The 16310-nt window shown below is 44.5% G+C and overlaps 1 protein-coding gene across 2 annotated transcripts in view; it reads right to left on the reverse strand.

Moving 5' to 3' along the window:
- Positions 1 to 7229: 7229 nt before the first annotated feature.
- The window catches only part of LOC121567374 (signal-induced proliferation-associated 1-like protein 3), a 103954-nt gene continuing 94873 nt past the window's right edge, over positions 7230 to 16310 (reverse strand). For both annotated transcript variants that reach the window (XM_041877379.2, XM_045217012.1), the window contains 10 exons: positions 13239 to 13363; positions 11853 to 11968; positions 11294 to 11748; positions 10169 to 10402; positions 9820 to 9982; positions 9484 to 9667; positions 9004 to 9153; positions 8545 to 8671; positions 7945 to 8026; positions 7230 to 7653 (listed from right to left, as the gene is read on the reverse strand). In XM_041877379.2, coding sequence (XP_041733313.2) covers positions 7510 to 7653; positions 7945 to 8026; positions 8545 to 8671; positions 9004 to 9153; positions 9484 to 9667; positions 9820 to 9982; positions 10169 to 10402; positions 11294 to 11748; positions 11853 to 11968; positions 13239 to 13363 — 1780 coding nt within the window. In that variant the 3' untranslated portion in view covers positions 7230 to 7509. The remainder of the gene's footprint in view (positions 7654 to 7944; positions 8027 to 8544; positions 8672 to 9003; positions 9154 to 9483; positions 9668 to 9819; positions 9983 to 10168; positions 10403 to 11293; positions 11749 to 11852; positions 11969 to 13238; positions 13364 to 16310) is intronic.

The following is a 16310-nucleotide window of genomic DNA, read 5'->3' on the forward strand; positions in this document are numbered from 1 at the left end:
GCCATACCAGGCGGTGATGCAACCAATCAGGATGCTCTCGATGGTGCAGCTGTATAATTTTTTGAGGATCTGAGGACCCATGCCAAATCTTTTCAGTCTCCTGGGGAATAGGCTTTGTCGTGCCCTCTTCACGACTGTCTTGGTGTGTTTGGACCATGATAGTTCGTTGGTGATGTGGACACCAAGGAACTTGAAGCTCTCAACCTGTTCCACTACAGCCCTGTCGATGAGAATGGGGGCGTGCTCAGTCCTCTTTTTTTTCCTGTAGTCCACAATCATCTCCTTTGTCTTGGTCACGTTGAGGGAGAGGTTGTTGTCCTGGCACCACACGGCCAGGTCTCTGACCTCCTCCCTATAGGCTGTCTCATCGTTGTCGGTGATCAGGCCTACCACTGTTGTGTCGTCTGCAAACTTAATGATGGTGTTGGAGTCATGCCTGGCCATGCAGTCATGGGTGAACAGGGAGTACAGGAGGGGACTGAGCACGCACCCCTGAGGGGCCCCCGTGTTGAGGATCAGTGTGGCAGATGTGTTGTTACCTACCCTTACCACCTGGGGGCGGCCCGTCAGGAAGTCCAGGATCCAGTTGCAGAGGGAGGTGTTTAGTCCCAGGATCCTTAGCTTAGTGATGAGCTTTGAGGGCACTATGGTGTTGAATACTGAGCTGTAGTCAATGAATAGCATTCTCACGTAGGTGTTCCTCTTGTCCAGGTGGGAAAGGGCAGTGTGGAGTGCAATAGAGATTGCATCATCTGTGGATCTGTTGGGGCGGTATGCAAATTGGAGTGCACATGCTCGGAGTACACGTCCTGGTAATCCGTCTGGCCCTGCGGCCTTGTGAATGTTGACCTGCTTAAAAGTCTTACTCACATCGGCTACGGAGAGCGTCAGTGGAACTTGTTCAGTTTATGTCTCAGTTGTTGAATCTTATAATCATACAAATATTTACACATGTTAAGTTTGCTGAAAATAAACGCAGTTGACAGTGAACATAGCAATAGTCAGCACACCCAAGAGACAGAAGACCAGTAACCGGGCACCCGAACCGAGTTGCAACCAGGGAGAGCACTGTTATTCGCCTGCAAAGGCTTGTGCCATCGACTAGTTCTCGACATCAACGTTTTCTAAAAACCAGGGCTAGAACGAAAAAGTCCAGTATCTCTATAGCTGAAACTGACGGCAGCTGCTCGTTCCCTGTTGGCCCCATCTACAGCTACGTGTCAGTGCGTGAACTGAATTTGTAGTGAAACTGCACCTATTATAGGGTTAGATAGAGGCTGCATTTCCCGCGAAGCGTCTCATTTTGAAGTTCTCGCAGCACTGCACAGGACGTTGCACATGTATTTATTATAATAGGTATTGTAATAGCCTATATTTGCATCGCCCTACTCCGATTCCTAAATAATAGTCTCTAGGCTACCCTAAACCTGTCTCCCTTGGCATTTATACTCGACTCTTTCATGGTAACATGAACTTCTACGTGCCAAACCCATCTTTCAATTAAGCCTTTTATGGATTCATCCCCGGTCTCCGATCAGTCTAGTGTCATACTTGGGTTTGCTTTATTGGAGATGAACATTTATCTATATAATTTATCTATCGATGGTTAGGCTACTCGTCCTTATCTAAAATTCTTTGTTCTCAAATATCTTCCTACTACTTTCGGCTGTTATTTCAATAGGTTAATGCAGTAACTGCCATGGTTTGTAATTTATATAGCTGTTATGAGTGGCGCAGTGGCGCAGTGGTCTAAGGCACTGCATCGCAGTGCTAACTGTGCCACTAGAGATCCTGGTTCGAATCCAGGCTCTGTCGCAGCCGGCCGCGACCAGGAGACTCATGGGCGGCGCACAATTGGCCCAGCGTCGTCCAGGGTAGGGGAGGGAATGGCCGGCAGGGATGTAGCTCAGTTGATAGAGCATGGCGTTTGCAACGCCAGGGTTGTGGGTTCACTTCCCACGGGGGGCTAGTATAAAAAAAAAATGTATTCACTAACTGTAAGTCGCTCTGGATAAGAGCGTCTGCTAAATGACTAAAATGTAAATGTTATGAGAATTTCTATCCCAATGCTTCAAAAATGAACTTATTACTCAGTCTGTATCCCAGAGGTTGTAAATCTCTAATAATCAGACCAAGCAGCCCAGCATACAATCATCAGGGTTTATTCATGAGAACGTTCTAAAACAAAATGGTCGTACAATATTTTTATATGCACACGTCAGAGAAAAGATCCCTCCCCTCTGTAGGCAGGCTGTAGTTTTCCACTTTATAATTGCTCTCCTGACCATCAGTTCACACACACACACACACACACGCCTAACAGTTTCTCTGCTCCCTAAATTCCTCAGTTATCTTGGTTTCTCAGTTGCCTGTAGACAGTTCTCCTTGTCCTTTGTTGTCTGGCCTAACTCTTACTCACATCACAACTTGCTTTTTTGGCACCGGGTTTTCGTTGACGGTGACAACGCAAGGGTTTATTTTATAGGCGCAGTCCCCGCCTGACAGATCTTACAAAGCCGTGATAGGTATTTAACGTGTCAGACAACTACTGAACATAAATATAAACGCAACATCTTTCATGTGCTGAAATAAAATATCCCACATTTTCCATACCCACAAAAAGCTTATTTCTCTTAAATGTTGTGTACATATTTGTTCACATCCCTGTTAGTGAACATTTCTCCTTTGCCAAGATAATCCATCACCTGACAGGCAGTGGTGGAAAAAGTACTCAATTCTCATTCTTGAGTAAAAGTAAATATACCTGAATAGAAAATGACTCAAGTAAAAGTGAAAGTCACCCAGTAAAATACTACTTGAGTAAAAGTATTTGGTTTTAAATATACTTAAGTATATTTTAGCAACTACATTTACTTTTGATACTTAAGTATCAAAAGTACGAATAATTTAAAATTCCTTATATTAAGCAAACCAGACGGCACAATTTTCTTGTTTTTATTTATTTACGGATAGCCAGGGTCACACTCCAACACTCAGACATCATTTAAAAACAAAGCATTTGTGATTAGTGAGTCCGCCATATCAGAGGCAGTGGGGATGACCAGGGATGTTCTCTTGATAAGTGTGCGAATTGGACAATTTTCTGTCCTGCTAAGAATTAAAAATGTAACGAGTACTTTTGGGTGTCAGGGAAAATGTATGGAGTAAAAAGTACCTAATTTTCTATAGGAATGTAGTGAAGTAAAAGTAAAAGTTGTCAACAATATATAAAGTAAAGTACAGATACCCCAAAAAACGACTTAATTAGTACTTTAAAATATTTTTACTTAAGTACGTTACACCACGGCTGACAGGTGTGGCATATCAAGAAGCTGATTAAAATAGCTTGATCAATACACAGGTGCACCTTGTGCTGGGGACAATAAACGGCCACTCTAAAATGTGCAGTTTTGTCATACAATGCCACAGATGTCTCAAGTTTTGAGGGGCCGTGCAATTGGCATGCTGACTGCAGGAATGCCCACCAGAGCAGTTGCCAGATGATGTTATGTTAATTTCTATAGAATTTGGCAGCACGTCCAACCGGCCTCACAACCGTAGACCACGAGTATGGCGTTGTGTGGGCAAGTGGTTTGCTCTCAAAGTTGTGAACAGAGTGCCCCGCAGTGGGGTTATGGTATGGGCAGGCATAAGTTACGGACACGAACACAATAGCATTTTATCGATGGCAATTTGAATGCACAGAGATATCATGACGAGATCCTGAGCCCCATTGTCTTGCCATTTATCCGCCGCCATCACTTCATGTTTCAGCATGATAATGCACGGCCCCTTGTCGCAAGGATCTGTACACAATTCCTGGAAGCTGAAAATGTCCCAGTTCTTCCATGTCCTGCATACTCAGACATGTAACCCTTTGAGCATGTTTGGGATGCTCTGGATCAACGTATGACAGCGTGTTCCTGTTACCGGCAATATCCAGCAACTTCGCACAGCCACTGAAGAGGAGTGGGACAACATTCCACAGGCCACAATCAACAGCCTGATCAACTCTATGTAAAGGAGATGTGTTGAGGCAAGTTGTGGTCACACCAGATACTGACTGGTTTTCTGATCCACACTTTTTTTAAAGGTATCTGTGACCAACAGATGCATATCCGTATTCTCAGTCATGTGAAATCCATAGATTAGGGCCTAATTTATTTATTTCAATTGACTGATTGCCTTACATGAACTAACTCAGTAAAATCTTTGAAGTTGTTGCATGTTGCGTTTATTTTTGTTCAGTATACATGTTATAGCAATCTGTCAGTCGATTACATAGCACGCAACCATTGGTTGATGCATGCAACGTCTGAGCCAGAGGAACGCGACCGTTACATTGTTGCCACTTCTATCCACTGACATTACTGTTCCATTTGGTTCCATTCAGTGTTTAATTTGAGGATTCAGTCGATACATTGTATGCCTCAGGTCACATGCCAGCAACTCTAGCAGACGTACAACAGAAACCTGTTTATGTGATCAAATAGTTAAATACAATTGCCAGAAAGATAAAACATTATTCCATCATTATGAAAGATTCTTTATATATGTTCTTATAAAATAATGAAAACAATTTACACTTAAATGTACAGTCATTGATACATCCCCAAGAAAAACAATGTTCAACCGTACGTTTTCGTCGATGCATAAAGCACCCCTGCCTCATGCAGAATGCACTAACAAGTAAAGTAAGAAAAACTATTTAAATTATAAAAACAATACAGAATCATACAAATCAGCTTTGTACAAAGATTTAAAATCAAACAGCATACATAGAAATAAAAACACAGTACCCTCTTAATTTCACTATTTTGTCTTTTTCAGGTTGCAAAAGTGGCCAATGTTTTCCAGAAATAAATTATACAAATATGAAACATAAAAAAAAAAATTCATACAATTGATCCATTTACCAAGTTTCGGTATGACCATTTGTGATTTGTGCACATGCAACATTGATGCATCGAGCTATGTTCAACATGTATATAACTGCAGTTTGCTTAAAATCAAATATATCGAAACTAAATCCTTAACAACACCCATACCCCTCCACACACAAATAAACAAAATACAGATAAAGACATTGGAGATATCAACATCACAGCACATTTGCTGAGCTTCAGTGATAACATGAGTGTTTAGGGTTGTTTGAGTTCCTCTTGGTTTTTCCCAAGATGAGATGATTGAACTGGCTGGAGGAGGATGCACAGAGGCAGACTACAACAGTGTCTTTAGAAGGGCAGTGACGAGCAAAGAGTGAGATGAAGAGAAATGGAGACCGAGATGCCTGTTTATTTTGCTCTTATCTAAATGTAATGTCTCTCAACAATGTACAGATGTTTTTGAAAGAGTGAGGGCAGTGTTGAGTAGTGTGTTGAGTATGTGTGTGCCATATGCGTGTGAATGTCCACCGATCCAGCCTCAAAAGGGTTTACACCATACAGGTACATTCCCACACACAAAACTATAAATACATAGTACAGTTCTTAAAGGGGGTGTCTGTAAAAGGTCCTGAGAATCGTGAGGGGAAGACAGGATTCCAGTTGAGGCAGGGCAGGGGGTTCCTGAAAAGGGGGTCTATGATGACAGGGTACCTATCTGTGCTAGGGGCTTACGTTTACTGGAACGAAAATAGTAATATGGTCCTTCAGCAGACACTTTAATAATTTATTGAATGGATGTGGCCCAAATGAGAATTGGAATCCACACCGTTGGTTTAGCCAGCTCCATGCTCCCCTCCATTTATCCCACATTCATTACAAACAATGGACACAAAGACACAAATCTGTAAGAAAAATAGTTTCTGTAAAGAATATAACCAAGCTAGTTAGAAGAAAGTGTATTTGTGTTGATTTAGTTCAGTGTATTCCTGTCAGATGGACAATTTTACAAAATGGCCACACGTTTCACACAGACCCATCACCACAAGCTAAGTTACTTAAGTTTAAAGTCATTTAGCTATGTCTCACAGTTGTGTATAAATTGTTGAGTTTGATTCTGCAGACACTAGGACTGTCTGTTAGCTAAATTAATGTATAATACCCCTTCTTTCTAGTACACACACACACACCATGACACAGGTACTGATATGACACAGGTGACTACAGTGTTTAAGAGATCATTTCCATGTATTTTCTAAATGCACAAAGATGTGTGTAGTAGCTGTTGGTACCCAAAACAAAAACCACTAAATATGATAATTCTACATATTGTAAAAAAAAAAAAACTGCTTAGATATTTGTAAATACCTTTAAAATTGATCGTTAACCAAACAGTGACATTGAGATACTATCATTGAGTTAGACAATATATTCGGTCTCATAAACTGAACGAGATGGCTTGTCTCATATCACTAGCGTAACATATTACAGCTTGCTTATAACTGAAATGCCCTGTGCCAGCCAGCCTATCACACACTCAACAAAGGGTAAAAACACATCACGAGAGCTCTCTATTTTGTGCGATAATGCATTGTCTGAGTATTTGCTGTACCCTACACACCTTCATGAGTTACACACCCACCTCTTTACGTCAGTTATATCAGTACAATATACATGTGTTCAAGCGATATGTTGACTCATACAGGCAAAACTACAGTACCATGTCTTTTAGAACACAGGTCTCCCAGAGCATTCTGGGAGTTGGAGTCTTTTTGAGCCAGAGCTCGTGTTTGTTTTTGGCTGATTCGCTTCAGGAACAGTATTAGGCCTCTCCGTGTGATCTAGTGTTCTACAGTTCATAAAATGTCTCCTCTTTATTGGCTTTGCTCTGACGCAGGAGTGTATAAGACTTTAGTTACAAAAATAAAAACCTACAAGCAGGGACAGAGAGGGATTCACTCTGGGTGCACAGGCTGAGGGAGAGTCGGCTTGTGCTGTGTTGGACTCTCTTATCTGAGTTTTTAAAAATAGGCGTGTCTACTTGGAGGCTCTTCTGTCTAGGCAATTCGGTTTCAGATGAGCCAACGGGGATCCATTGGTTCTCTGCAGTCCCTGTGTCTGTCCAGCCCAGAGCGTGGCAGGGTTTCTGGGGTAGGTGGTGCACCACAGAGAGGGTGGTGGCGTAACGGCAGGTCTCTCTCCACAGAGCAGGTCAGAGTGGTGGAGGGGTAGTCCTCCTCTTCTCCCCTACCATCCCACCCCTCTAGAAGAGGCCGGAGGGAGACGGTGTGGTTGGAATGTGACAGAAGCAGCAGGTGATGGATAGAACGTGAGAATATAGGGGGGGTTCTTTCCCTCTCTTATGCTTAAAAGCGACTAATTTTCTTGTACATAATGTCACACCCTAACTTACTTGCATTCATTCTATTTTCTACTGCCCATGTATTCCACAGTGCCTAACCAGACCCAATAATACATCTATTCCCCACTCAATTCCAACAGCATGAAACTCACTGTGGCCTCACTAATTCACGTTTATCCTAACTAACCTCTTCCCCCCTCTTCATCGTTCTCTAGCTTAGGTCACACGCCCTCTCCGACGTCATTTCCTGTGTTTGGTGTGAGCTCACTTCTTCTGCGGGGTGTCTGTGAAGAGCATGCTGAACTTGCGGAGCTGCTCGCTGGCCGAGTGGCTCTCTTCCTGCAGCCGCTGGTTATTCTGCCGCAGGTTAGCCATCTCAGCCAACAGGTGCACTTTGTCCTTCTTCTCCTGAGGGACAGAAAGAGAGGGAAGGCAGGGAGAGAGAGAGAGGAGAGAGGAGAGAGGAGAGAGAGAGAGAGAGAGAGAGAGAGAGAGAGAGAGAGAGAGAGAGAGAGAGAGAGAGAGAGAGAGAGAGAGAGAGGAGAGAGAGAGAGAGAGAGAGAGAGAGAGAGAGAGAGAGAGAGAGAGAGAGAGAGAGAGAGAGAGTTTATTCATTTTCAGTTTCAGTTCTTGCTGTGTCAGTGGTACAGCCATATAAAGTAGTATAGAGGCAAAATGTCTCTCTGGTGTAAACGGTACCTTCTCCAGGTCAGTGTTGAGCTGCTTCAGCATCACCTCTAGGCTAAACAGTCGCCCCGAGAGGTCGTTGGGGACTTCATCCCTGAAAACACACAAAGACATTAACTCACACTGTCATATGGGTTACGTAGCAGGTAGGGCAGACAGGTTTAACAGGTGTGTTCAACAGAACAACAGAGTTTACCAGGACCGTACAACGCAGTATGTTAGTTTGGTAAACAAGAGGTCGTTTCAGTGATAGGCTGGTTGTAGTTATGCCCTGAGACATCACAAGCTGACCGGCCAGACTGCTGTAACTCAAACACTCCACTGTTAGTTTACTACAGCAGGTGTTCAGAGATCCTTGGTAACTGGTTGACCTGACAAAAGGAAATGAGAAGTCCAAGCATAGGCGGTGCTTTTATATACGCAAATATTGTGTTTAGGATTTGTGTCAAATAGACGAAACGATCCTAATCTGCTGTAACTGCCATGATCTTCCATTGTGCGTCTGTGGCAGTGTCTATGGATCGTGATTGTTTGATCTTGGGTGTGTGAGTTTGTGTCTTGTGTGGGAATATTTGTGAATTTATGCGAGGTGTGTGTGGGTCAGAGACTTACCCGCTGAAGGTGGGGGTAGTGCGTGGAGTCTGAGGTGTTTGGAACTGGATTGGACTGATGATCGGCCGCATGTCTGGAACCCCAACTTGAGGCTCAGTGAGCGAGAAGAGAGACACTGCCCTTTGCACTGTAAAACACACACACAGTTACAATGCAGCATTTTCCCCTTCACAATCAGCTATATCTTCACAAGGTCTCCAGGGACATTTCACACGATCAAGCCCATCCAGGAGCAGCCTAGCTGGGCTGTAATTGAGGCCCAGGATCATGTGTCAGTAAGGGCCTTGTGTGTTTGCTGGAGCTGCTTTGAGAAGCTTTGTGGTGGCAGGGGATCAGAGTATTGTGAGACCAGGTCTCTCTCTCAGCTTAGGCTACTGACACACAAATACACAGCATGTACACACAAACAAAATCTCTCTAGCAAATATCTGAACACACACACAGAATACTCAAACTCACCCTCGTAGGCCTTGGCAGCGTTGACCAGGCTGGCCCACTCCAGGCCACAGGCAGTGTCAGGCAGGGGCATGAGCCCCGGGTCCAGCCTCCTCAGGGGGGGAACCTTATCCCTCACCTCTGTCAGAGACAGCTCCGACGCAGACAGAGGGACTGGCCAAGCAGGAGGGGGGCAAGGAGGTCAAATAAGTCTTAGCAGATTAGTATTCATGATGATGTCACATGATAACCTTCGCTTCTTGAAAGTCATGTATCTTGAAAACTTGATTGCTGTCATGCAAAACATTTTGGGACTGTATCAAAAGTGAACTAATGAAATAAATACCAAAATATCATTTTTGAGTGGACTACTCCTTTAAAAGTAGCACATAAACAATTCTTTATCTGACTATAACTGAGCCCTGTGCCTTCTTGTTATGCCATAATTAGGTATGGATGCAATGAAGTGAGAAGGTAATAACATCAAGCGGTGGCCCCACTCACCCTTCTTGTTGGGCATGTGGTTGGCAGTGTGTGCGTGGCGCCGGGTGGGCAGGGTGCAAGTGAACAGCAGGTCGCTGGGAGTGCCCTGGTCAAACAGGGGGGCAGAGTTGGCATAGCTGGCATCCCTGCGCCCGCTGCACAGAGACTCGTCTGAGAACGTGCGCTGAAGAGTGCACCGAGGAGACTGAAAAGAGAAGGGAGGGAGGTTAGTTGTGGGGTAGTATGTTAGTGTGTGAGCAAGTGGTAAGGTTTGGGGTGTGTATGTGTAAAATAGTGTGTAGTGTATGCGTGTGTGTGTGTGTGTATATGTACTGGGTTTGTGTGTGTGTCCCTCACCATGTCTCTTTGTGGCATCTCGCCAGGGTTGTCCATGATGATGAGTTTCTTCAGGTCGTCCTCGACGGTGCTCTTGTGGGATCTCCGTGGAGAACGCAGGTCCCTTAGCGACGCTCGAAGACGGGGCTGTCCGAACACGTTCTTAGAATTCACGTCCACCTGCCTGAACACACACAGCAGGAATATACTGTAGGTTAAATACAGTAACACAACTTATCACACTGAGCATGGATTAACTCAGTAGTGTAATGCTTGACTTTTGTGTTGGTAGTGTAGCACACTGGTGCCTCGGTAGACCAGTGCATCTCAATGTGCACGCACACACACTCTCTCTCTCTCTCTCTCTTACTTCTTGCTGCTGTTGCTGTCAGAGCTGTAGGTAGTGGGTGTGTTTGAAGGGGAGGGGGCGTTGTCGTCCGGTTGCCAGGCGCCCAGTCTACTCTTGCTGTATAAGGCCTTGGGGGCGGAGCTGGAGAGAGGGGTGGAGCTGAGTAGAGCAGAGTTGGGCGTGACTGTGGCGGCTCGTACCGGCTGCGATTTCTCTGCTGAAGGGGTCTTGTAACCCTGGGGTGTGTAGCAGGCCCTGTGACGCCACACACACACACACACACAGACACACGGCATTAATATACAGAGGAACACATGCTCAAATCCATAAATCGATCTCTATCTATCCATCTACATGCATAGGTTTAGAGATAAACATATGCTTGAGTTGATGGATCCATTCAGGGTGGGATACGTAGCACATGCACAACACAGACACAATAAACCACACATCATGCAGAACAGCTGCTGGTGGAATTCACATCTCAAATCCCCTTTGTCTCCCGACCCAATTCCACCAAAAGCCACCTCATCCAACCAGCAGTAACATCTGTGAATATCCCTGACCAGCTATCATGGCTTTCTCTGGACATCATACATCCAGCAAACCATCCACCCAATCACTCAAGCAACCATTCAGCTACAAATGTCCATCCAACCCACCATCACTCAATACCTACACCCATCCATCTTACCACTCACACGTCTCTATCCCCATTTCCTAAGCTCCTGTACCACAGTTTAGACTACATACCTGTATGTTATTTGTTGTGTCCCACTGTGTGTTGGGTGCCTCTGTGTGTCAGAGTGCTGTCCTGTTCCCTGAGTGACTGGGTATAGACTGGGGGACTGGAGTGATGGAACTGGGGGTCTAAACCCCCAATCCTTTAATCCCCCTCTAAGAGTAGCTGGACTCTCTAAATACGTGTGTCTACATGTATGTAGGGCAGGGGTGGTACATCTGGCCCATACATGCCCCCCATAGGGATTAAACACTGACGTGTTTCAGTACGTTCAGTATGGGATGCCTGTGTGGACAAAACACACAGTTCTTTGTCCTCCCCTTCCACTCTCTTACCACTACTAAAAGCTAACCTGAGTTGGAGTGTATAAGCGCTAGCAGTGTGTGTGTGTCACTCTCTTGTACCTGGGTTTAAATGAGTCTGGCTTCTCCACGTTGGATCCAGGAGGGGGGAAGGTGCGCGTGCGGTATCCTTTGTTCTGATTGGCAGGTAATACAGGTGATGACTCTAGTCTCCGCCCCTCGACTCCGTTGACCCTCACCCCAGAGAGCTGCTGCAGCCCGCTATTATAGGTTGCCGAACAGTGCAGGGGCTTCTGTGATTGGCTGGACTGGTTTCCGTGGCGACCGCCGGGCTTGGTGTTGTAGAGGGTGGGGGCGTCGATGCCGCTGTCACTGGATCCGCCCTTACTGGGGGGGTCGGGGTCAGGTTCAGCCAGGTCGCCTAGGCAACACCCGGACCCCCCCGGGCCTCCTCTCTCCCCCCCAGCCCCGTCGAACCAGCGCTCGTCACTGTGGCTGCTGGATGCGTTACTGGAGAGAGTGTTACTGCTGGAGTGGCTGGAGTACTGGGTCTCACCCTACAAAGAGCGGGATGAGGTGGGAGAGAGAAAGAAACGGTAGATCCACAGAAAAGCAACAGGCAGAAAATCTCTCTAAACAAAAGAGGACAGTTATATCTGACCTTTGAGTGTCTGTTGGGGGAGTCTTTCCCTGGGACGTCCTGTCGGGTGGGTCTCCTCTGTCCCCCTCCTCCTCCTGGCCCCCGAGACGATGACACTGGGACATGCCATAGGGGCTCTGGGCAGAGAACACACACACAAACACCATTACACATAACCCATCACAGGTCTACTGTAGTGACAGGTGTGGTATGTAGGTCATCACTATGTTTTACGTGTTCACTCTGTGTGTGTGTGTGTGTGTGTGTGTGTGGTCACTGGTTAGTGTATTGGGGTAGTCAGTATTTAAGCCCCTTTTCTGATGGTGATGGATGTCTAACTCAGTTCGATTTGGAGCCACTCCAAATAGTTTCAAAGGACACACACACAGGTGTCTGTAATCATGGCCGGGTGTGGCTTCATATCATTGGTTAATTTACAGATATAAATAAAACATATAAAAAACATAAATGGATAGCATACGATCATAGATACAATTTGGCTACATAGGCCTACAAACATTTACAATGAATAGCAAAATCACAATAATCACAAGAATGGCTTCAGGTCAAAGTCTACGTTGAGACCGAAGGGAGCAAGGGTCTTTAAATTAAAGATCCAGGCAGCCTCTCGTTTTAACAATAAATTGTCGAGGTCACCCCCTCTCCTAGTGAGGGTGACGTGTTCGATGACGATATAACGTAGGGACGAAATCGAGTGGTTCGCTTCCAAAAAGTGGGCCGCAATTGGGTACGTGGAGTTTTTGCACCTAATGGTGGTACGATGCTCCGAGATTCGTACTTTTAGTTTGCGCTACATTTTACCCACATCATTTTTACCACAAGGACAAGTTATAAGATAAATAACTGCCTTAGTTGAGCACGTGATAACACCTTTGATTGGGGTCTGTTTCCCTGTTTGGGGGTGTTTGAAGGATCTACATTTGTAAGTGCCATTGCATTGAGCGCAGCCATTACACTTGTAGTTTCCAACCGGTAGAGGCGCAAATAGAAGGTGTGCAGGGGTATTTTGGGGTGGTAAATCAGAGTTTACCAATTGATCTCTGAGTTTCTGCCCCGCGAGAATACGACCAAGGGAGGGTCCGAAAACACATTACCGATACTGTCATCGGATCTTAGAATGTGCCAATGTTTGAGAACGATTCCCTTAATTTGTTCAGAGCACTTTGAATAGCGGGTAGTAAGAACGCAGGAGATCATGTCTCGATTTGTTTTGGATTTTCCCAATGGCAGTATTCATCTGACCATTTTTGTACCCCCTCTTCTTGAATGTTCTTTGCGTCTCAGCCATATTTCTGTCGAAATCTGACTGTTTTTTTGCTAATTCTTTTGGTTAGACAGAATTGGCTGTAGGGCTAACTGTTTTTCAAGGGAAGCGGGTGTGTGTACCTGTCTTGCAGCGCTCCATAGTGCTGTCCTGGCTGGTGAAGCCCGAAGAGGACTCTCCACTAGAGGTTATGTCCAGACTGAGATGAGGTTCGTAGGTCAGCAGGGGATGCTGGGCTGAACCGTACCTATACAGATACAAGAGGAACAGAGAGGTTACACACGCATGCACACTCTCACACTCGCATGCGCACACACTTGCACTCACGCTAGGGCTGGGCGGTATACCGTATTTTACTATATACCGGTATTGATGCACGGACCGGTTTGGGTTTTTACTTTACCTTCTACAACGGTATTTCAATGTTTGGTTTGTTAAATGTGTTAACGCCACTCCAGTGTTTTTATAATTTACTCAGTTTGCTACTTGAGTCGTCTCTCCCTCTCCTCCTGCAAATGTTTTTTTTTATGCTAACAAAGTACTAGCGAATTTCCATGGCAGATGCTAGCTAAATGCTAACAAGGGCAAGCAAACATAAGCTAAATGCAAGGACAGAAAAGGTCATAAAGTTGTAGAACTATCTCAAAAAGCTACTCACACTTGATCCAGAAGGGGATTGATTGTCTCTGCTGTAACCAAGAAGCTTGATATTGCAAGCTAGCCACCTAACGTTATAGCTAGCAAATTAGCAAACCAAATGCATAGCTGGAGCCCTGAGCAGGAGAAAATGTATTTGGCACCTCTTAAATAGTTAACTTATAGTTCTAAGATATTTAGCTGGCAAACATTATTAGTGAATTTCAAGTGTAACTTGATCACCTCTCTTGTGCTTCTCAACAGTAGATCGACACGTTTTCTCCACGTGCTCCTTAACAAAGAAACTCAATTGAATTATTTGAATATTTTTTTTTGGGTTGTGGTATTGAAAATCATACAGTCTGTACTTCAAAATACCCCGGTATATACAGTATACCACCCAAGCCTGGTAAAAAATATTGGGATATGATATTTTGGCCATACCGCCCAGCCCTAACTTACACACAGACTTTGGCAAACTCTGATTTAGGCAGACAAAAAAAGTGTACAGGACACACACACACACTAAGGCTGACCCCATTAAGTCGACTGGTCCATTATTTGGTCGATAGGATGTTTGTCCACCGAGATTTCTGTAGTCGAGCAGTCGCATATTGATATATTTTCCCATGGTGCACAAAACACCTGTCTGATTCGTGCCTGTCTCAGTGGACTAATCCATTGCCGAGGCCACAGGGATGGCACAGTCCATCACTCTAAGACAGTGGTCACCAACCTTTTGAGTCAAGATCAATTTCGCAATCAAAAAGCAAGCCGAAATCTACCGTTCCCCCCCAAAAAAGTAACATTAACCTAATAATAGCAGTTCTGTAGGAATGAGGTTTGGGCAGTAGGCCTAATACATTATTGCAGTATACTGGCTATATGCCTGGCCTGCCAATATTGTTATTCTCAGACCATACTATATTTCAAAACTCGAGCTTTGATCAAAAAAATTGATCAGTTGGTGTAGCACTTGAGAGGCACTGCGGCGCATAAATTGAAATAATTAGATTTTTTTATTTTACTGGACTGATGGTACCTGCATCTGATGGTCATGGTGCTTTCAAGACAACTGGGAACTCTGGAAATTCCAAGTTGGATTTTTTTTACCCAAGTTCCCAGTTGTCTTGAACGAACTGAAGTCGGAAGTTGGAGATTTCTGAGTTTCCACTTGTTTTGAACACGGCATTAGAGTCCGCATCTCATGGTCCCTACACTCTCCTTCCTTTCCTCTGGTGAGACTGACCAGAGAGAGGGGACACCGTCTTCCACCTGATGGCTAAACTCGAGTCGCACAGCATCTGCCTCATCCACAAATTCATGTTGTTCCTATGACCATGTTGTTCCTATGACGAGCTGCTAATAATAATTAAAACGCAGGGCTAACGATACACTTGGATACTCATTCATTCCAACTGCATCGCGAGTGGATGTACGGAGAAGCACATTTTATGTTTTAGTGCTGAATAATAACTTTAACATTAACTCACATATTAAAAACAGCAGCTCTTTGCTGTATTCTTTGACAGTCTCTCTGTGGTCATGGTTTTAAAAGTTATGAAATATTACGTAGGTTAGTATCAAACTTTGCTGTAGCCGTGGTCGTGGAAGCTCTGTAGGCACGGTGATTTGAGCTATCCGATTGGCCAGCGCAGTAGGCATACTCAATTTAGCCACAGATCTCCGGGTCCTCCGGGTACGCCGGAGTTTGTATTTTCAGACAAATTAAATGGTTCAAAATGTGAACACTTTGCTTACCCGGTGCGCAGGACTTCTGAATCAAGTGCACCTACCGACAACAGCGAAAATAAAATAAAAAAAAGGAGCGCAGGCCTTTGTCGTTGGCTTTTCTACAGAAATGTTTGGTGATCGACTAGGAATGCCTTGAAGATCAACCAGTCAATCGTGATCGACTGGTTGGCGACCACTTCTCTAAGACGTGATCCTGAAATTGTATATGGTTATATGTAAAAATAATGGTACTATTATTTTATAACAAATTAGCTTTCTGACGCATTGGATAGCGGTCGCTGTCCGTGGTTCTGAAACAATCTTTAGTGCATAATACCAAAGTTAACCACCATATTGGTGTTGAGAAAATGTGGCGGAGGCAGCAGCGGAGTGAGGAGACGGGGAAACAGCCTTTGCCTTAATTGTCTAAGAAAATTGAGGAGAGAGGAACTTAATTAGGTCTATAATCAATAGCCTAAATTAAATGTGCCTGGCTTTATAAATCATCCACATAGATCTACAGAAGACAGACAGATCCTGTTTCTGTTGCCTGTGAGTGCTTGTTTAATAGCCTACTTATACCGTGAGCACCAAGCCTGTTAGAACAGACTCTCTGGTATTACTTATAATTTATTTAGTTTTGTTTACACTGTTCTCCTTCTTGTTATTACAATTATTATTATGATCATCATTATATAATAATACGTAATGTCAATATCATTAGTAGGCTTCATATAGTGGTAGCCTTGTTTAACCACCATCGAGCTGTAGGCCTAAGAGCGCATCCTGTTTAGTCAATACCGTAACTTACTTAGGCCTATATA

Source organism: Coregonus clupeaformis, chromosome 6 (assembly GCF_020615455.1).
Source record: "Coregonus clupeaformis isolate EN_2021a chromosome 6, ASM2061545v1, whole genome shotgun sequence".
Classification (NCBI taxonomy): domain Eukaryota; kingdom Metazoa; phylum Chordata; class Actinopteri; order Salmoniformes; family Salmonidae; genus Coregonus; species Coregonus clupeaformis.